This window comes from Helianthus annuus, chromosome 2 (assembly GCF_002127325.2).
Source record: "Helianthus annuus cultivar XRQ/B chromosome 2, HanXRQr2.0-SUNRISE, whole genome shotgun sequence".
NCBI lineage: Eukaryota > Viridiplantae > Streptophyta > Magnoliopsida > Asterales > Asteraceae > Helianthus > Helianthus annuus.
The window spans coordinates 10,301,134-10,322,780 of record NC_035434.2 but is presented as its reverse complement, the minus strand read 5'-3'; the positions used below and the strand labels follow the sequence as shown (position 1 = coordinate 10,322,780).

General features: G+C 36.4%; 2 protein-coding genes across 3 annotated transcripts; both read left to right on the top strand.

Moving 5' to 3' along the window:
• Nucleotides 1-869: 869 nt before the first annotated feature.
• On the top strand, nucleotides 870-7,955 carry LOC110910293 (formamidopyrimidine-DNA glycosylase). 2 transcript variants are annotated; one of them, XM_022154991.2, is made up of 10 exons: nucleotides 870-1,360; nucleotides 3,072-3,123; nucleotides 3,216-3,279; nucleotides 3,657-3,725; nucleotides 4,263-4,388; nucleotides 4,468-4,518; nucleotides 5,629-5,706; nucleotides 6,546-6,645; nucleotides 6,749-6,839; nucleotides 7,262-7,951. In XM_022154991.2, the coding sequence occupies exons 1-10, from the start codon at nucleotides 907-909 to the stop codon at nucleotides 7,293-7,295; spliced, it is 1,119 nt and encodes a 372-aa protein (XP_022010683.1). In that variant the 5' UTR covers nucleotides 870-906; the 3' UTR covers nucleotides 7,296-7,951. The 2 variants fall into 2 exon arrangements, with proteins under 2 accessions (XP_022010683.1, XP_022010678.1); XM_022154986.2 differs by having other exon boundaries at nucleotides 871-1,360; nucleotides 6,749-6,783; nucleotides 7,262-7,955.
• A 113-nt stretch (nucleotides 7,956-8,068) lies between these two features.
• LOC110910281 (formamidopyrimidine-DNA glycosylase) lies at nucleotides 8,069-19,251 on the top strand. Its single transcript, XM_022154977.2, has 10 exons — nucleotides 8,069-10,751; nucleotides 12,982-13,033; nucleotides 13,367-13,424; nucleotides 13,947-14,015; nucleotides 14,143-14,268; nucleotides 14,348-14,398; nucleotides 16,015-16,092; nucleotides 16,934-17,033; nucleotides 18,149-18,183; nucleotides 18,664-19,251. Exons 1-10 carry the CDS (start codon nucleotides 10,313-10,315, stop codon nucleotides 19,183-19,185), a joined length of 1,530 nt encoding a protein of 509 aa, XP_022010669.1. The 5' UTR covers nucleotides 8,069-10,312; the 3' UTR covers nucleotides 19,186-19,251.
• The last annotated feature ends 2,396 nt before the right edge of the window (nucleotides 19,252-21,647 follow it).

The following is a 21,647-nucleotide window of genomic DNA, read 5'->3' as shown; positions in this document are numbered from 1 at the left end:
CGTCAAAGACTTACCATTCTGCAAGTTTTACTGTGTATGAATTGAATTACACTACAATACAATACACTCTATACATGCTTCTGAAACACAACTATTCAAACTAGACCTCTTAATATTCCCACCTACAACATATAATATATATATAGGCAACTTTAATACCGAGCCTATGACAAAGAGATATACATCCAATGAATCCAATTAATATAATATTAATATATATGTTTCAAATGGCGATATTGGTATGTATATATGTTTCAAATGGCCATATTGGTATATATATATATATATATGTTTCAAATGGCGATATTCATATATATATATATATATATATGTTCCATATAGCGATATTCATATATATATACGTTCCATATAGCGATATTCATATATATAGGTTTTTGAGTTGGCGATATTGATGTATATATGTATATCAAATGGCGATATTGGTATGTATATATGTTTCAAATGGCCATATTGGTATATATATATATATATGTTTCAAATGGCGATATTCATATATATATATATATGTTCCATATAGCGATATTCATATATATATACGTTCCATATAGCGATATTCATATATATAGGTTTTTGAGTTGGCGATATTAATGTATATATGTATATCAAATAGCGATATTGATGTATATATGTATATGATATAGCGATATTAAATAAAGTCCTAAATTTGTGTCAGAAACACCCTGAATATCGCCATATCAACTAACTATATACCTACTTTCACTCTTTTAGTACAAGCCCACCTAGAAATGATCTTTTATGGTCAAACCACCTATTCCTGGATAAAAAAAAAAAAAAAAAATTCTAGTGTGAGCCCAAAACCCTTCCTTATAAATACACAACCTTATTTGCCATTTTTCACCAAACTCTCCAAATTCTTTCAAAGTGATGAATTTGCCACCACCACTACCACCATCATCATCCTCAGACTCAGACGACGAGTTAATGAAGTTACTCTTTGACTCAGACTCAGATTCAGACTTAATAGACGAGTTATTCATTCGTACAGTAGCGGTCGCAGCCCAACTTATAATCGAAGATGAACAACAATCTAGAAGAAGACTTCCAACTAACCGAAAACCTACAAACAATCTTCTAAAGAGAGAGCGTGAACCGGAGCTTCCGGAAGTAGAAGCTTCTAGAAGAGCCATTGCAGAGAACTGTATCGGAAAGAAGATTATACGATCTGTTGTTTCTGACGACGATGCTTACGTCATCGACGGTGTTTCACGTTCCGATTTTGAAGCATCCCTCACCGGAAAAACAATCGTCGGAGCTCATCGTAAGGGGAAGTGTTTGTGGATTGAGCTTGATTCTCCTCCTTTTCCGTTGTTTCAGTTTGGTTAGTGGATTTTGTTTGCACAATTTTTTACAAACCCTAGAAATGATGAGTATTTGTTTGTTGAGTTTTTAACATTTATTGTACACTGTCACAAGCGCATTGGTATATGACTATAGGTATATTACTGGATCTATAGGTGTACACGTGTCGGCTTTTCAAAAAGCTTGAATCGAGGTTAAATGAGTTTGAACCCGAGCCTAAAAATAAGGTTGTTTAATAAAGGCAAATTTGATTTAAATAATCCGAACTAGTTGTTTTTGGCTAATAATACTCTTAACCGAGTTTATTCTCGACAGTGGTCCCAACTTGTTTGTATAATGGCCCGCCGTTGAAAATAACTTAACGGAGTTAAGGTTTTTTTTTTTTGAATTACAAACCGATGTTTTAGGGCTTTTGATCGAAGGAAAATAGGAGGATACGATTGATGTAAAACTTACCTTGAAACGGTGTTCCAAACGGCTTGATTTTTGTTAATTGGAAGTTTTAACACCCAAATTGAAGCATCGTTTTCGTCGTTTGGAGCACTGTTTCGAGACAAGTTTTACATCAATCGACTCGTATCCTCGTTCTGATCAAAAGCCTGAAAACATCGGTTTGTAATTTAGAAAAAAACTTAACTCCGTTATGTTTTTTAACGACGGACCATTATAGAAACAAAATGAAAAAGTTGGGACCACTGTCGGGAATAAACTCAGTTGGGATTATTATTGGCAAAAAACAGTCCGTTCGAATTATTTAAATCCATGTTGTCTTTAAGAAACGAGTCACTTGTTTAGCTTGACCTGCTCGTGATCCTAAAAATGCTTATTATTTATATCTATTTTTTATATGTCAATTACATGTTCTATATAACTAATATTAAATTTGTCGAGTTTGCGTTTGAAAAACTAATCACAAGCCAAGCTCGGCTGTAGAAATACAGCTCGAAGCTAGTCGACTGTCGAGTCCGAGCTTAAAAACTACTCATGTCCCGAGCTCGAGCTTTAAAAAAGTAGAAATAGAGTTCGATGCGGGCCGAGTCTGAGCTTGAAAAACTACACATGAGCCGAGTTCGAGCTTTAGAAATAGAGCTTAAAGCCTGCTCACGAGCCAAGGTTGAGTTTTAAAAATAGAGCCAGAAACGAGCCGAGTCCCAGCTTGAAAATCTGCTCACGAGCCGACGTACTAACCGGCCGAGCTTAAACTTTATAAATAGAGCTCGTTTCGAGCTTGAGCTTGCTCTTTATAAATAGAGCTCAAAATGAGCTTAGTTCAAGCTTTAGAAATGGAGCTCAAAATCAGCCGAGTTCAAGCTATTGTAAGCTATGCAGTTAATATCGGTGATATATGGGTTATATCGGTCATATCGGTCCCTTAGTAAAATATCGGTGTCAAATATCAGTCATAATATCGGTACCGATATTATCGGCGATATTGACCGATATTTGACCGATATCACCGATATTTGACTGATATAACCGATATTTGACCGATATATATAACCGATATATCACTGATATATCACTGAATTCTTGGTGTTAAATTGCTATATTCATAAATTTTGCATTATATTAAAATTACCGATATCCCACCGATATCTCACCGAGATAGCCTATATTTCAAATATCGGTCCTTGACCGATATCCGATATTTTACCGCATTAACTGCATAGATTGTAAGTTGAAGTGTTGAACGAGTTACACATCTGATATTGTTGTTGCCTGTGTTTCAGGAAGGGAGGGTGCTATTTATATCAAAGGTGTCGATGTAACGAAGTATAAAAGGCGAGGCTTTTTTTTAATCCTAGAAAGAATTAGGGCTTGATTGCTAACATATTTTTGTGGGTTCAAATGAAATATTTAGTTGATACCTACAGGTCAGCAGTTAGAGATACAGACACAGACGAGTGGCCTTTCGAATGTTCAAAATTATTTATAGAAGTAAGACTAAATACCTCCTTGAGTTAATTACTGTTTTCGTCCCTGTGGTTTGTCAAAAATCACTATTTCAGTCCATTAGTTTAAAAATTGCGATTTCAGTCCCTGTGGTTTCACTTTCTAACCATTTCAGTCCACCTCGTAACCATTTCAGTCCCTGTACTTACAGAATAAATGGATTGAAATGGTTACGAAAGTGAAACCACAGGGACTGAAATCGCAATTTTTAAACTAATGGACTGAAATAGTGATTTTTGACAAACCACAGGGACGAAATCGGTAATTAACTCTACCTCCTTTTATTATGATGTTTGTTTTACTACCTGAAAGATGTCGATCTTTGTTCTCTCTCTACTCTCTTGTTTGACTTATAATGCCAGCTAGACAATGGTTTGGAGCTATCGTTTAACGCCACAAGGCAATCTGCAAAAGTCCGCTTACTTGAAAATGTACGATGATACTAGTTACACATATACCGCTCAGTTTTTCTTTTACTTTTGGACTTTCGGTATACGTATTAGAGAGGGATTTTATTTTTTAAAACTTTTGATGTTATTTAAGAGTAAATTACAAAAATCGTTCTTTATGTATGTCACTTATTGCAAACTGTGTCCTTTGTCTTCAATAATTACAGAAAACATACTCGATGTTTGCAAACCCTTGCAAATTATGTCCTTTAGCCCTAACTCAGTTAACTTTTGTGGTTAAATCTGACCAAATAGACCCCACATGAGGGTATTTTGGTCATTTTACTCCCATGTGGAGTCCATTTGGTCAGACTTAACCATAAAAATACCCTCATGTAGGGTCCATTTGGTCAGATTTAACCACAAAGATTAACTGATTTAGGGCTAAAGGACATTACTTGCAAGGGTTTGCAAACATCGAGTACGTTTTCTGTAATTATTGAAGACAAAGGACAGAGTTTGCAATAAGTGACATACATAAAGGACGATTTTTGTAATTTACTCGATATTTAATGACAGCCGGCTACTGTGGCCCCGATATCTGAACTTGGTCCAGATGCCTTTTTGGAGCCAATGACAATAGATGAACTTTTTGACGCACTGAGCAAGAAGAAGGTTGCCATAAAGACTCTCTTACTCGATCAGGTTGGTAGAATGGTACATAATGATCATTACGAATTTGATTATGTTTTCATCTACTCATTGGGGATATGCATCTTGGCAGAGCTTTATTTCAGGTATCGGCGATTGGATTGCAGATGAAGTTCTATACCAGGTTAGCTATTTGCCTAAGCAGTTAATGCGGTAAAATATCGGATATTGGTCAAGGACCAATATTCGAAATATAGCTATTTGCCTAAGCAGTTGATGTACGCCCCGCTTGCGGTATGCGCATATAATGTATATATGTGTGGGCCATCGGGGGGCAAAAGTGAAAGTGCACTAATTTTAACGTTATTTTACTAGTTTCGTGAAAATAACGTTAAAAGCTGAGAACGGTCAATCATGCATCATGTGGTGGCGTTGATAGCTGAAAGACAAAAGGGTACATGCACTAATCGGTCTTTGTCCCGATTGCTGAGTGTTATGTGCCTTATGTCCAAGGCTTGATGCAAAACTACTATCGAGCCGAGGGTCTCACTGGAAGCAGCCTCTCTATTCCTACGGGTAGAGGTAAGGATTGTAGCAACTAGGAACTGATTAACATTTGAAACACCAACATTTAACACTAAAAATTAACAATTAAGACTTAAAACACTAATAGCAACAATAAGAAGAAAGACAAATTGTAAAACTAAGAAGAAAGGTACTGATATCAGGATTCAGGAATATCGGTGATATACTGAACAAATATCTGAAATATCGGTCAATATCGCTGATAATATCGGTACCGATATTCCGACCGATATTTTACATGGGGACCGGTAACCGATACATATCACCGGTATTAATTGCATAGCTATTTGCTCCCTAAAGCATGCTATGCTTTATCCTAACGGGTCAAACAGTCAAGGAATATAAAATAGGTTAGTTAGAAAAGAAACGGGTCGGACGAGTCAAATTCGCGCTCTGTTTTATTAATGGATGTCTAAAGTTATGCTGTTTTTAAGTAATGTCTATGCATGTATGTGCATAGATTATGCATATGTGTGTGTGTGTCAGTGTGTGTGTATATATTGTTGCACATTTACTGTTTCTTTTGGCATCTAAAATCGGAGTTGAAACCTTCTATCCCGTACTCATATCAGCCCAAATAAGCATCTTATGGTTTTCGTGCGTTCTCTATTAATATGTCTACTACTACTAATTTATGTTTTGTCGGTATCCTTGTTTTATAGTCTCACACATTTCGTTGTTCTTATGTAATGACTAAATTTATTATTAGGCAAAAATCCATCCACTTCAGGCTGCCGCCAGCATTCCTAAAGAAGCATGCGCAGCATTGCACATGTCCCTTAAAGAGGTGTGTATGCAAATTATTTTTCATATTATTTTTAATTTGTTAAATTAAAAGAGGTTGCTCTTTTGACCCGCTTACTGATAAGACGACCTACAGGGTTATGTTTTTTAATAGAGTAAATTACCTTTTTGGCCCCTGTGGTTATATCACTTTTACTATATTAGTCCAAAATAAGAATTTTTAACATATCTGCCCCCATGGTCTCTATAACTAACCATTTTGACCCCTACGTCTAGAGATCATGGGGGGCCAAAATAGTTAGTTATAGAGACCATGGGGGCTAAAATGGTTAGACTTAGGGGCCAAAATGGTTAGTTATAGAGACTATGGGGGCAGATATGTTAAAAATTCTTATTTTGGGCTAATATAGTAGAAGTGATATAACCACAGGGGCCAAAAACGTAATTTACTCTTTTTAATAAATGGATCAAGCATGTAAAACTTGAAAGATTTAACTTAAAAGCGTCTTCAATATGATCACTTCCTAAATCGCGTAATTGAGAAACTAATCTTTAATAATTTTGGATTTGGACGAAAAGTGTTATTGGATAAACACAACCCATTTGATTAATTTTTAATCTTATATGTATAATTGTAAAATAATAGGCTCGTTTAGGCTCACGAGCCTAGCCTTATTAAGCAAACTTCAATTTAGGCTCGCGAGCCTAGTCAACCTTGATATATGCAGCTCAGGCTCGTTTATTAAACGAGCCTCAGATTAGGCTTGATCTCGTATAAGCTCGGGCTCGGCTCGTTTTGAGCTTTTAGCGAGCCGATCTCGAGTAGTGCATGGATGACCCACTTTTACACCCTTAACAGTGAGTTTGGGCGACAATGTGTAGGTTATTGAGCATTCAGTTGAAGTTGATGCGGTCAGCAGTCATTTTCCGGTTGAATGGTTAATCCATTATAGATGGTGCAAAAAACCTGGAAAAATAAATGGTAAGATTCGATTTTGACAAACACTCATCGTATTTAAACATCAACAATTCCAGACGATATCGTATTGTCTAAAAAAAGGTTTGACTCTTATATCTTTTGGCAGGAATGACGATCGAGTTTATCAACGCTGGAGGCAGGGTACGTCTATTCAAATCGGTTTTACCTATCAATCATGTTTTGATTGAATATATGAGGTTATGTTTGTTTATTTTTAGAGTTAAATGCCATTTTAGTCCCTGTGGTTTGGGCCATTTTGTCAGTTTAGTCCAAAGGTTTCATTTTTAACCTGTGGGTCCAAAAAGGTTTCACAATTGCCATTTTAGTCCATTGGGTTAACTTCATCCATTTTTTCTGTTAACGAGAAGGCCAATTCGGTCATTTTATATGGCTGAATTGCCCTTTTAGTTAACAGAATTACATACAAAATGACTGAATTGGCCTTCTCGTTAATAGAAAAAATGGATGAAGTTAACCAAGTGGACTAAAATGGCAACTGTGAAACCTTTTTGGACCCACAGGTTAAAAATGAAACCTTTGGACTAAACTGGCAAAATGGCCCAAACCACAGGGACTAAAATGGCATTTAACTCTTATTTTTATTTTTGTTTTTTGATAGACAACTGCGTACGTACCCGAGTTACAAAAGCTAACTGGAGACCAAGCAGTCAAAGCAGCGGTCAAACCACCAAAGAAGTCTCGCAATAAGAACATTGACGAAGCAGAAAGCGAGAGTGAAGAAATTGCAAAACCAAAAGGAGGGTGGAAAACAACCCAAAGTGGAGCTAAGAAGCTTCCTGCAAAACGCAAGCTTGACACAAGCGATGACGACGACACAAGTGATGACTATGGTGATCTAAACTTAAGCGATGATAATGTTGAAGTTGAAGCGAGCCATCCACCCGGTAGAGATAAATCAAAAAAGAAGCCATCGAATTCATCTAGTTCGGGTGAGGACTATACCGAACATTTATCCAAGCTAAATGAACATATCGTTGCATTCAAAAAAATTCAACAAGAAATGCTCGAGTTAAAAAGAGAAAGCTCGAAAATAAGAGAAGAAAGAAAGCGTCTTTTCAAGAAAAATTGAATTTGAAAAAGGAGAAAGATTTGGCGAAAGAAAAACGATACGATTTGAAATTACTCGCTATGAACATTGATCACCTTGCTGGACCCGAAAGACAAATGTATGAGGAAATGAAAAAACAAATCAGGGAAAAATGTAGCCTTAGTTAGACTACATGGTTTTTTAATGTCTTTTAATTATGTTTTAGAGTAAACTGCCAAAATGGTTCCTGAGGTTTGGTCACTTTTGTCACTTTAGTCCAAAACTCAAACCTTTTGAATCTGGGTCCATGTGGTTTTAATTTTGTTGCCATTTTCATCCAAAACCAAAATCTGTTTAAATTTTTCAGTTAACATTCAGTTTTTTTTTTTTTTTTTTTTTTTTTTTTTTTTTTGTGTCATTTTCCTTTATTTTAATGAAGGGCAAAATGATCTTTTAACTTTTTATTATAACAAATTAAAAAAATTAAAATCGACCTTGTAAATCAGTGGCAAAGTAAATCAATATTCTCACTCTCTCTCCTTTCTCTCTCTAACCTACAAACACTCTCTCCCTAACCTACAGACCACCACCCGGTTACCACCATCACAACCCGACCATCACCACCACTCTCTAACCTACACACATACACTCTTTCTAACTTACAGACCACCACCGCCCGGTTATCGGCATCACTTGACCACCACCACCTGGTGCCGCTACCACCCAGTTACATCCACCACCCTAAATTGAAAAACTTACTAAAAACAAATCCTTCAAACCCCAAGTTTTGATTTCAATTCACTATCTCCCCAAAAGGGTTCATCACAAATCTAATTTCCCCCAAACCTACAAAACCCCAACTGAAAAATCTTGCACCAAAAAGACTCATAAATCAACCAATCATGTCAACTGAAACACCCATCCCATATCCAAAATCGACACCAGCACCAAACTTCCATAGTTGTCTGCTAATTCCCTATTACCTTTAATTTTACACGTAGATTGTTTACTAGAGTTCCTACACTTCCTAAGACCATTCATAATAAGGAGATATAAAACCATTAAAAACGTGTCTACTCAGCTGATATCTTAGAAAAACATTATTTTTCAAAAACACCCAATAAGATTACATAAAAACACCGGAAAAACATTAACACGTCATTATAACATTTTTTTTATTTTGAACCATTTATTTATTTCTCTCTCTCTATATATATATAACAGTACAGAGCCCCAACTCCAATTTATTTTTTCTTGTTTTTGGCCTAGAACTACAACCCAAAAAAGAGACATAAAAAATGAACTACACAATAGTAAAACTTGATGATGTGACATTTTTTTTTGAAGGCTAAAAATAAGAAAAAAAAATATCCTATTGTTAATGCTCTAAGCCGAATTTTCACAACTGTAATTTTTTTTCTTAAAATTCGAGGTTCTGTTCAAGTGAGAGCCTAAAACCCTTACTTGAGTTAAATCCCTGACATAACAATTTTTTTTTTCTTCAAAAAGTTCAATTTAAAGCCTTAAAAATAGATAAATATTCACCAAGCTATTCTTGTATTGATTTAAAAACTCTCCAAATTCTTTCAACGTCATCATCCTCTAAATCTAAGGGCAGTGGGGGTGGATCGTTAATCAACCGTGATAGCCAAAGTCCACGCGTGATAAAAACAAAACTTCCACCGCCACCGAAAATGTCCACGCGTTGAAAACAAATTCCGTTATTTTCTTCACGCGTTGAAAACAGATATTGAAACAAATTCCGTTTAAGATTGTTTTGTCCTTTTATGTTGAATTAATAGCAACTTTGATGAAAAGTGCAAATTAGCCCCTCAACTTTTGTTAGCTATTTTAAATAGCTTTCCTTTAATTGCAATTCAGGTCCCTCATCTTTATATAAATTTTAATTGCCCATCTCGACGAACCGTTTAAGTCGGCTGTAATTCAACAAAAACGCGAGATTTGCGAAAGGTGGGGTTGGGAGATGCCACCCGTTTAATTTAAGTTTTTTTTTCCAATGTTTAGTTGTTTTTTTATTTTGCTATGTAATTTATTTTTTAATTTTAATGAAATTTATAATTTAGTGTTTTATTGTTAATTTCTAATTAAAAAAAAATTTGTGAGTGATGGAATTCCATCACTAGTGATGACCACCGCCACTAAAAAGGCTTGTGAGTGATAGAATAGTGATTGATGACATAGCGGAACTTGATTGGATGTTTGTAAGTGATGGAATTCTATCACTAGTGACCATCCCCACTCCCCTAACTTAAAAGACGAGTTACTCGTTGACTTTGAGTCAGAAGACGAGTTAATCACTTGTGCAGTACCAGCCGCGGCCAACTTAGGCAGGGCGAGGCACCTCACGGGTTCAGGGTACAGTGCGGGTTGGCGTGCATCTTGAAGAGTTGAAGTGTCCGGGTATTGTTTGCCGCATGAAACAAAAACGAAAAATGGACACTTGGAGTTAAACGGTCAAACATAGGACCGTTGAATGTTTAAAAAAATAATAATAAAAATAAATAAATAATTTTTTAAACATTATAAATAAGTAAATAACCCCTTATTGTTATTTTCAATTTCATTTCTGCTCAAACCTTCATCTTTTCTCTTCATTTGTTAATGGCTGATGATCTTCGTATATTTTTACCACTTTTACTGCCCGACACTTCTGATTCTTCGTCAAGCGACAGTAGCTTGGATTTTTTCAAAGATCTCATTGAGCAAGCCAAAGCAGCAGAACTTCTAGAAGAGTTCGAACATTCTAACGAACAATCTAGAAGAGTTCGAATTAACCGCAACAACGATCTTCTAAAGAGAGAGCGTGAACCGGAGCTTCCAGAAGTAGAAGCTTCTAGAAGAGCCATTGCAGAGAACTGTATCGGAAAGAAGATTATACGATCTGTTGTTGCCGACGACGACGATGCTTACGTCATCGACGGTGTTTCACGTTCCGATTTTGAAGCATCTCTCACCGGAAAAACAATCGTCGGAGCTCATCGTAAGGGGAAGATTATGTGGATTGAGCTTGATTCTCCTCCTTTTCCGTTGTTTCAGTTTGGTTAGTGGATTTTGTTCGCACAATTTTACAAACCCTAGAAATGATGAGTATATGTTTGTTGAGTTTAAACGAGTATTGAGTCTAAAAGTAACGAGACATTTGTTATTATTTATATATATATTTTTTATATGTTAAATATATGTTTATATAATTATTATATTAAACTTGTCGAGTTTAAGTTTGAAAAAACTACTCGTCACTAGTGATGAGCATTTGGTACCTGGTACCGGTACCGAACCGTACCGGGTATATTCGGTACCGGTAGGGCTGCAAACGAACCGAACGAACACGAACATGGCCTTGTTCGTGTTCGTTTGTTAAGGATTTCATGTGTTCACGAACAGTTCACGAACACTTACCGAACGAGAGTTTTTGTTCGTGTTCGTTTGTTAAGGAAATGAACTTGTTCGTGTTCGTTTGTTAATTTAGGTACCGAACACAAACGAACGTTCATGAACGCACACAGACGCAAACGAACACAAACAAACGTTAATGAACATAAACAAACACAAACGAACATATATTTACTTTCGAAGATGATCATAACAAAAAAAAAAAAAAAAAAAAACACTAAGTAGATCCACCCAAAATATACCAAGCTAATTATCCAAACTTGAGTAGCTTAATATATAATTTTTATAAACATAACTAACACAAAGTAGTGTCTCAAAACTTCATCTTAAATTTCAAGTCTCCATTTAATCCACCAAAATAACCTTGAGATCGTCTATAACCAAAATAAACTTGAATTCGTCCAACCATCAGCAAGTAAGCTCAACACATATGACATAAACAAATGATAAAATATAAGTTGGGCCATACAATATAATATAATATAAGTTGGGTAATAAAATAAAATTATATATATATATATATATATATATATATATATATAGGGTAGGGATCCTAAGAGAAGTCCACCCTATTTGAGAAACTTGAGAAGCATTCTGAACCACACATTTTCCTAAGCCTTTCGTAATATACACATATGTATAGTTTAAAATTGACTATATACATATATGTATATTGTCAAATCTTGAATTATACACATATGTATATAGTTAATTTTACACTATACATATGTGTATATTATGAAAAGCTTAGGAAAAATGTATGGTCTAGAATGCTTCTCAAGTTTCTCAATTAGCCTAGTGTTTCTCACAAGATCCTAACCCTATATATATATGTGTGTGTGTATATATTCCTATACACAAACGAACATGAACATACAAACGAACATAAACAAACGAACACAAACGAACGTAAACGAACACGTTACCGAACGTTCACGAACACAAATGAACGAACATGGCCTTTGTTCATGTTCGTTCATTTAACTAAATGAACGAAATTTTTTGTTCGTGTTCGTTCATTTATTAAACGAACGAACACAAACGAACTTCCCGCCGAACGGTTCATGAACTGTTCGCTGAAAGTTCAGTTCGTTTGCAGCCCTAGGTACCGGTTCCCATTTTCCCTGTGTTTTGGTACCGCTACCGGTACGGTACCGGTATTTACGGGTAAAACACCGGTAAGTACCGGTACCGAATCGGTGTATTCGATACCGGTACCACTTTTCCCCATTTTTCGGTACCGGTATTTTTGGTAAGTACCGTGCTCATCCCTACTCGTCAGCCGGGTTCGAGCTTTACGAGCAAAGCTTAAAACGAGCCGAGTGGCCCGAGTCTGAGTTTGAAAAACTATTCACGAGCGAGCTCGACTGTAGAAATAGAGCTTGAAACGAGTCGATTGTCGAGTCCGAGTTGAGCTTTAGAAGAATAGAAATGGAGTTTGAAACGGGCAGAGTCTGAGCTTGAAAAACTACAAACGAGCCGAGCTCAAGCTTTAGATGTACAACTTAAGCCTACTCGCGAACGGAGGTTAAGTTTTAGAAATAGAGCAGAAACAAGCCGAACCCCAGCTTGAAAAGCTGCTCACGAGCCGAAGTACTGACCGGCTAAGCTCTAGCTTTATAAATGGTGCTTGAGAGTTGAGACGAGCATGAAAAACTACTCACAGGCCGAGATCGAGCTTTATAAATAGAAATAGAGCTCGAAACGAGTCAAGCTCGCTCTTTATAAATAGAGTGCGAAACGAGCAGAGTTCAAGCTTGAAAAACTACTCACGAGTCAAGTTCAAGCTTTAGAAATGGAGCTCAAAACCAGCCGATTTCAAGCTCTTGTAAGTTAAACGAGTTACATATTTGATATTGTTGTTGTTTGTGTTTCAGGATCGGCGGGTGCTATATATATCAAAGGTATTGATGGAAAGAAGTATAAAAGGTGATGATCTTTTCTTTTATAAATCCTAGAAACAATTAGGGTCTGATTGCTAACATATTTTTGTGGGCTCAAATAATTATATTACATTTCCTAGAAAACAAATAGGGCTAACTTAACAGAGCTCGAGTTCGGCTCGTTTTCAGCTCTAACGAAGTATAATTGATAATTATTTTTTACTTTTATCTTAGGCACAATTAGGGCTTGCTTGTTAAAACATAAATTTGTGAGTTAAATTGGACCGAAACATTTAGATTAGCTGATGTTCTTTTCCAAATATGATGTTTGCTTTTCTTAATTGCAAAAGAGATTTGACACTTTAGTTGATACCTACAGGTCTGCGGTTCGAGATACAGATGAATGGCCTTTCGAATGTTCCAAGTTATTTATAGAAGTAAAGACCGAGAACCTCATAATAGAGTAAAATGCCATTTCGTCCTTGAGGTTTGGCCAGTTTTTCGACTTTCGTCTAAAAGTTTGTTTTTCCGCATCCGGATCCAAAACCTTTGAAATCTTGCCATTTTCATCTGGTTCGTTAACTCCATCCATTTTTCTCCGTTTAGTCAAGGGTATTTCCGTCTTTTATGTTAACTTAAAGGGAAATTCAGTCTTTTTCACTTTATGTACAAGCATTTAGCATAATGCACAAGTATTCAAAATACCCTTAACAGAGAAAAATACGAAAATACCCTTGACTTAACGGAGAAAAATGGATGGAGTTAACGGGCCGGATGAAAATGACAAGATTCCTAACCTTTTGGATCCGGGTGCGGAAAAACAAACCTTTGGACGAAATTCGCAAAACAGTGACGGAAATGACATTTTACTTCTCATTTTATTATGATGTTTATATAACTACCTGAAAGATGTTGATCTTTGTTCTCTCTCTACTCTCTTGTTTGACTTTTAATGCCAGCTAGACGATGGTTTGGAGCTATCGTTTATTGACAAAAGGCGATCTGCAAAAGTCCGCTTACTTGAAAATGTATGATGATAGTATGATATACTAGTTACACTTGTACCGCTCAGTTTTTCTTTTACTTTTGGACTTTCGGTATACGTATTAGGGAGGGATTTTAAATTTTAATACTTTTGATGATATTTAACGACAGCCGGCTACTGTGGCCCCGATATCTGAACTTGGTCCAGATGCCTTTTTGGAGCCAATGACACAAGATGAACTCTTTGAAGCACTGAGCAAGAAGAAGGTTGCCATAAAGACTCTCTTACTCGATCAGGTTGGTAGAATGGTACATAATGATCGTTACGAATTTGATTATGTTTTCATCTACTCATTGGGGATATGCATCTTGGCAGAGCTTTATTTCAGGTATCGGTGATTGGATTGCAGATGAAGTTCTATATCAGGTCAAGTATATGCTCCCTAATGCATGTTATGTTTTAGCTTTAACGGGTCAAACAAGGAATATAAAATAGGTTAGTTAGAAAAAGAAACGGGTCAGACGAGTCAAATTCGTGCTCTCTCTTTTATCAATGGATGTCTAAAGTTATGCTGTTTTTTAGGCCTGTAAATGAACGAACGTTCATGAACTTGTTCGGCGGGAAGTTTGTTTATGCTGCTTTATTTAATGAACGAACATGAACATAGTTTTTTGTTTGTTTAATTAAACGAACGAACATGAACACACGTTTTGTTCGCTCATTTATGTTCGTGAACGTCCGTTTATGTTCGTTCGTTTGTGTTCATTTATATTCGTTTAATTTACATTTGTTTATGTTCGTTCATTTATGTTTGTTTCAGTTTAAACACATAAGTAGTTATATTATATAAATATTGAACATAAAAAGAACTTTCTATCTATTTATATAAATATAACTAATTGGTAACAGCACTTTCTAGTAATAAAATGGGGTTTCCTTTGGAATTTATCGTTATTAATCGCTAATTTACATAAAAAATTACGTTATGTTTAGTCAATTATGTTTATTTGTGTTCACTTATGTTTCTTCAATGATGTTCATTTGTGTTGTTTATTGTTTGTTAAATTATGTTCGTTTAAGTTTGTTTATGTTCGTCTAAGTTCGTGAACTGTCCGTTTAGGTTTTAAACTAGCGAACATAAACGAACGCGAACATGCCCATTTTCTTAATAAACGAACATGAACAAAAAAAATGTGTTTGACTTTATGTTCATGTTTCGGTTAAAGTTAAATGACACGAACATGCCTTTGTTCGTGTTCATTCGGTTCATTTACAGTCCTACTTTTTTTAAGTAATGTCTTTATGCATGTATGGGATTTTGTTCACGTTTGAACCTAATCCTATATATATATATATATATATATATATATATATATATATAGGGGAAGGTTCAAATGAAAACCGCTAGTTATTGTGAAAACTCGAAAACTAATTAAAAAAAGGCAAACAAACATACAATTTTTTTTTTTTTTTTTTGCAAACCAAATTTCGCAGGTTTTTTTATATATAAAAAAATTTTCAAAAAAAAAAAAAAAAAATTGTGTAGTGCACATGTGTATGTGTACTACACATGTGTATTATTACACATGTGCACTACACAATTTTTTTTTTTTTTTTTTTGAAAAAAAGTTTTTTTTATATATAAAAACCAGCGATTTTTATTAAAAAAATTGAAAAAAAAAAATTTTGTGTGTTTTTTAGGCTCTTTTTAGTTAGTTTTCGAGTTTTCACAATAAAAGTGGTTTTCATTTGAACCATCCCCTATATATATATATATGTGTGTGTGTGTGTGTGTGTGTGTGTGTGTGTGTGTATTCTTGCACGTTTACTGTTTCTTTTTGCATCTAAAAGCGGAGTTGAAACCCTCTATCCTGTACTTATATCAGCCCAAATAAGCACCTTATGGTTTTCATGTGTCCCCTGTTAATCTGTCCACTACTCTTAATTTATGTTTTATTGGTATCCTTGTTTTATGGTTTCACACATTTTGTTGTGTCTTGAGCGGCTTCTTAGTTCTTATTTAATAATTAATTTATTTTCAGGCAAAAATCCATCCACTTCAGGCTGCTGCGAGCATTCCTAAAGAAGTATGTGCAGCACTGCATATGTCCCTTAAAGAGGTGTGTAAACAATTATTTTTCAGATTAGTTTTAATTTGTTAAATAAAGAGGTTGCACTTTTGACCCGCTTACTTGTAAGACGACCTATAGGGTTATGTTTTTCAATAAATGGGTCAAACATGTAAAATGAGCCTAGTGAACCTTGATATATGCATGGTGCAAACGAGCCGAGCGGCTCGCGAGCTACTTGAGATCGGCTCGAGAAAAAGCTCAAAACGAGCCGAGCCTTATCGAGCCCGAGCCGAGCTTGAGCCTCAAAACAAAGCTCGTTTGTTTATCGAGCCCGAGCTCGAGCCTCGCATGTGAAGCTCGTTAGGCTCGTCGAGCCTTATCGAGCCTTTGTGTAAACGAGCCGAATTGAGCCGAGCTTATTTAAACTTATTTACAAGCCGACCTCGAACCTAAAAATACGCTTATTTAGTAAACGAGCCCGAGCCCGAGCTTCATTTATCGAGCTCGCGAGCCTAAAAAGTCTATTATTTATATTATTTTTATTTAATATACTAATTAATAGATAATAAACGAGCCGAGCCCGAGCCGACCTCGAGCTTGAGAAAATACAAACGAGCCGAGCTCGAGCTTTGAAAACAAAGCTCGAATCGAGGCGAGCTCGAGCCCGAGCTCTCATAAGTTAATCGAGCTCGGGCTCGGCTCAGCTCGTTTGCACCCCTAGCATTTGCAGCTCAGGCTCGTTTATTAAATGAGCTTCAGTTTAGGCTTGATCTCGACATCTCGTATAAGCTCGCCTTGTTTTGAGCTTTTAGCGAGCCGATCTCGAGTAGTTTATGAGTGGCCCGGCTTTTACACCCCTAACAGTGAGTGTGGGCAATTATATTTGTAGGTTATTGAGCATTCAGTTGAAGTTGATGCGGTCAGCAGTCATTTTCCGGTTGATTGGTTAATTCATTATAGATGGTGCAAAAAACCTGGAAAAATAAACGGTAAGATTCGATTTTGACAAACATTCGTCGTATTTAAAGTTTTAAACAATAACAAGCAAACTGTTGGAAGTTGAGGCTGATGTATTTTACATATACAGCATTTTAAAATAGTTTTTGGAGTTAACTGCCATTTTTGTCCCTGTGGTTTGGTGGAAAATGCCACTTCAGTCCAAAAAAAAAATTTGCACGAGTTCTGTCCTCAACGTTTTTGAAACGTGCCACTTCAGTCCAAGAACATAACGCCTTGCGCCAGTTCCGTCCTCAACGTTTTTAACGGGCGTTATCTTTTTGGACTGAAGTGGCACGTTTCAAAAATGTTGAGGACGGAACTGGCGCAAATTTTTTTTGGACTGAAGTGGCATTTCCACCAAACCATAGGGACGAAAATGGCAGTTAACTCTAGTTTTTATTTAAATGTCTAGGTTATTATCTCAACTAAGCATTGATTATTTTTGACTTCTTTTAACGAGTGAGTTTGCGGGTCAACCTGAACTGTCAACTGGGTCAAGCAAGTTGCGATTTGAAAGTCGCATAAAGTTATGCTTACAACAAGTTGACCTTTTAAATCATATTTTTGTTTGAAATTTAGTATACTAATCTAATAATTTCTTTTCGTAATTATAATTAGAGTGTACGCAAAAGCGTCTGCACGTCAACATAACTCACTTCGTTGGTTGTTTGCTTGATGTTTTTCATGACTTGATGCTCTTCGGTTAATGTTAAGTTTTATAGTTTCAGTTGAATAACTTGTGTGCATTGCCTTTGATGTGTTTCTTTGCCAAGTAAAGTACACGGATTTGTTCCCTAGCTTTCCAAGAGTACACAAACGGTCCGTGTGGTTTGCATTTTGTAATGCATTTAGCCCCTAACCTGGACCTGCCAAAACCTTTAGATTTGTAAGCATGGGACTAAATGCGTTACAAAGTGCAAACCACAGGGATCATCCGTGTACTTTTGAAAAGTTAGGGGCCAAATCTAAAATTTTGGTTAACCACAGGGACCATCTGTGTACTTTACTCTTCTTTGCCGGCAAAAATGTCGCTTAAAATTTTCAACTATCCCAGATGACATCATATTGTCTAAAACATAAGTTTGATCATTAAATCTCTTGGCAGGAATGGCAATCGAGTTTATCAATGTTGGAGGCAGGGTATGTAGTCCAATAGGTTTTACTTTTCAATAATGTTTTGGAGTTAAATGCCATTTTAGTCCCTTGGACCATTTTGCCAGTTTAGTCCAAAGGTTTCATTTTTAACCTGTGGGTCCAAAAAGGTTTCACAGTTGTCATTTTAGTCTACTTGCCATTTTAGTCCACTGGGTTAACTTCATCCGTTTTTTCTATTAACGAGAAGGTCAATTCGGTCATTTTATATGACGGAATTGCCCTTTTAGTTAACAGAATTACATAAAAAATGACCAAATTGGCCTTCTCGTTAACAGAAAAAATGGATAAAGTTAACATAGTGGACTAAAATGGCAACTGTGAAACCTTTTTGGACCCACAGGTTAAAAATGAAACCTTTGGACTAAACTGGCAAAATGACCCAAACCACAGGGACTAAAATGGCATTTAACTCAACGTTTTGATTTAATATTTGAGGATGTGTTTGTTTACTTTTTGTTTTGATAGACAACTGCGTACGTACCCGAGTTACAAAAGCTAAGTGGAGACCAAGCAGTCAAAGTGGCAGTCAAACCGGTACACTTGTTGGGTGAAGAAAGCTTCGGCCCGAGTCAAAAAAGAAAGTCTTCGGATTCGGGAATTTATAGAGCGGATACACCGAATGTAGAAGTCTCGAGCGGATTCGTTATTCCCGACATAAACGAGGATCCCTCGCCAAGACGACAAAAGAGAAGGGAGAAAAAGGACAAAGGGCCGTCTTCAAGAAACGAATATCCAAGAGATATAACCGGTAGATTCGAAGAATACATGGCCATGAAAAAAGAGTTAATGGATATTAAACGTATACGAGAAGAAAAATACTTGACCTTGGCGGATGAGCAACGAGAGGCGTTGCGACAAATAATGTACGACAATGACTTTGAGACATTTAATCGGCCTACCGACAATGTTCACCCTTCGATGTTGGAAATCACACTCGCTAGAAAACGTGAGATCGCAAAAAAATATGGATGGCCTTGTAATTTTTAGTTTTTTTAAACTTAGATTTTAATGTAATGCTTTATTTTTATTTATAACAGTTTGATGTTTTTTCCATTTTATCTTAAATTAAAAAAAAACAAAAAATAAAAAAAAAAGTTTACCACATCAGCAAGTGTCTAACCATTGCCAACATTTTTCAGCATAGTTTAAACACTTTTCACTGATTGACGTGACACTCTCTAATTGGTTAATTTTTAAGTTTACCACTCTCAAGTGATTAACCACTCCTTCGGGGATAAGGAGTGGCAGCGGCAAAGCGGCACCGATCGGTGACCGATGCCAGCCTTTTTACCGCCATGTTTTTTATCGATTCGGGGGAGGGGAGAAATCGGTGAGGGAACACCGAATCTGGGAGAGGGAGGGAAGGGGAGAGAGTGGGGGTGTGTGGTGGAGTCCATACCCTCTCAATCAATCACACATTTTTCTTTTTTTTAAATAGTTTACCAATTCATGAAGTGTCTAACCATTGCCAACACTTTTGAGCATAATTTACCACCTTGACATGACACACTCTCATTGGTTGATTTTGAAGTTTACCACTTTCAAGTGTCTAGCCACTCCCTACACCCTTATACCCTTATGTGTGTATCCAGCCAAGGAACTTGTACCCTTGTTTTTGTATATTTGGCATTGTAACCTTGTTTTTTTGTACCACGAAGTTCAGTAAGTAACTGAAGAAACTGAAGAAACACTGGTTAAATGACCGAAATCAGATAAACCAAGGGGTTAGGTTCTGCATAAAAGGGTTGGTTTCTCCTCGTTCGGTTTAGTGGTGACAGATCTTCTTCTCTTTACAGTAACTGCAAAACAACCACCGTTAGACTCGCCACGGGGAGAATGGGGGTTCTCTCCGTGAACACCCTCCGGCGTGAGAATAAGTACAGGTTTTAATCGGCATACCGACAATGTTCACCCTTCAATGTTGGAAATCACACTCGCTAGGAAACGTGAGATCGCAAAAAAATATGGATGGCCTTGTAATTTTTAGTTTTTTTAAACTTAGATTTTAATGTAATGCTTTATTTTTATTTATAAAAGTTTGATGGTTTTTTCCATTTTATCTTAAATTAAAAAAAAACATAAAATAAAAAAAAGTTTACCACTTCAGCAAGTGTCTAACCATTGCCAACACTTTTCAGCATAGTTTAAACACTTTTCACTGATTGACGTGGCACACTCTGATTGGTTGATTTTTAAGTTTACCACTCTCAAGTGATTAACCACTCCTTAGAGGATAAGGAGTGGCAGAGGCAAAGGCATGCGGCACCGATCGGTGACTGTGACTGATGCCAGCCTTTTTACCGCCATGTTTTACCGATTGGGGGGGGGGGAGGATCGGTGAGGAAACACCGAATCGGGGAGAGGAAGGGAAGGGGAGAGAGTGGTGGGGGGGGGTGTGTGGTGGGGTCCATACCATCTCAACCAATCACACATTTTTTTTTAATAGTTCACCAATTCATAAATTGTCTAAACATTGTCAACACTTTTGAGCATAGTTTACCACTTTGACATGACACACTCTCATGGTTGATTTTGAAATTTACCACTTTCAAGTGTCTAATCACTCCCTACACCCTTATACCCTTAGGGGATACGGAGTGGGTGCGGCAAACCATCGGCAATCGAGTTTGCCGAGCGGCAAACACCGCCGCCGATAAACATGGGGCGCGGCAAAAGTTAATGAGCGGTAACCCTTTGCCGACTCGGGAAAAGGAAATGGAAAAAGGGGGGGCCACATCCAACGGTAATATTACCGTTTAAAAAAAAATAATTTTTTTTTTAAAAAATTAAACTATATATATATCACAATAAACCATTTAACCATATACCTTCAAGTTTATACTCATACAAACCAAAAAATACCACCAATTCCTTCTAAAAGTTTACCATACAAAATGGCGGATGAACTCCCGTTATGGTAAGGCGATAGCACCGGTATTTAACCATATACCTTCAAGTTTATACTCATACAAACCAAAAAATACCACCAATTCCTTCTAAAAGTGTACACGTGTATTATTTTACACAACATGATTTTGAAAGACGATGGAAAGGCGATAGCACCGGTGCACATTCGGGATCCTCCGGTCGAGCCGGCTCTAGACGATACGGTGTTGGGCGAGTTGTTGAATGAAGACACCCATTGGAGACTCAAACACGATCTCATAAATCATCTCGCAAGTCAAGATTTACCCCATCTTTTGGCCGATTCCGACGAAGACTAGTTTAAATTGTTTCATGCTAATGTAATTTTATTGTTTTTTAATTTAGTGTAACTTTGATGTTTTTAATTTAATTTATGAAACTTTATTGTTTTTTAATTTAATGTATATATCCTAAATTTATTTATATTAAATAAATTATTGCAAAAAAAAAATAATAATAAAAGTTTACCACTTCAGCAAGTGTTTAAACCATTGCCAACACTTTTCAACAAAATTTAAACACTT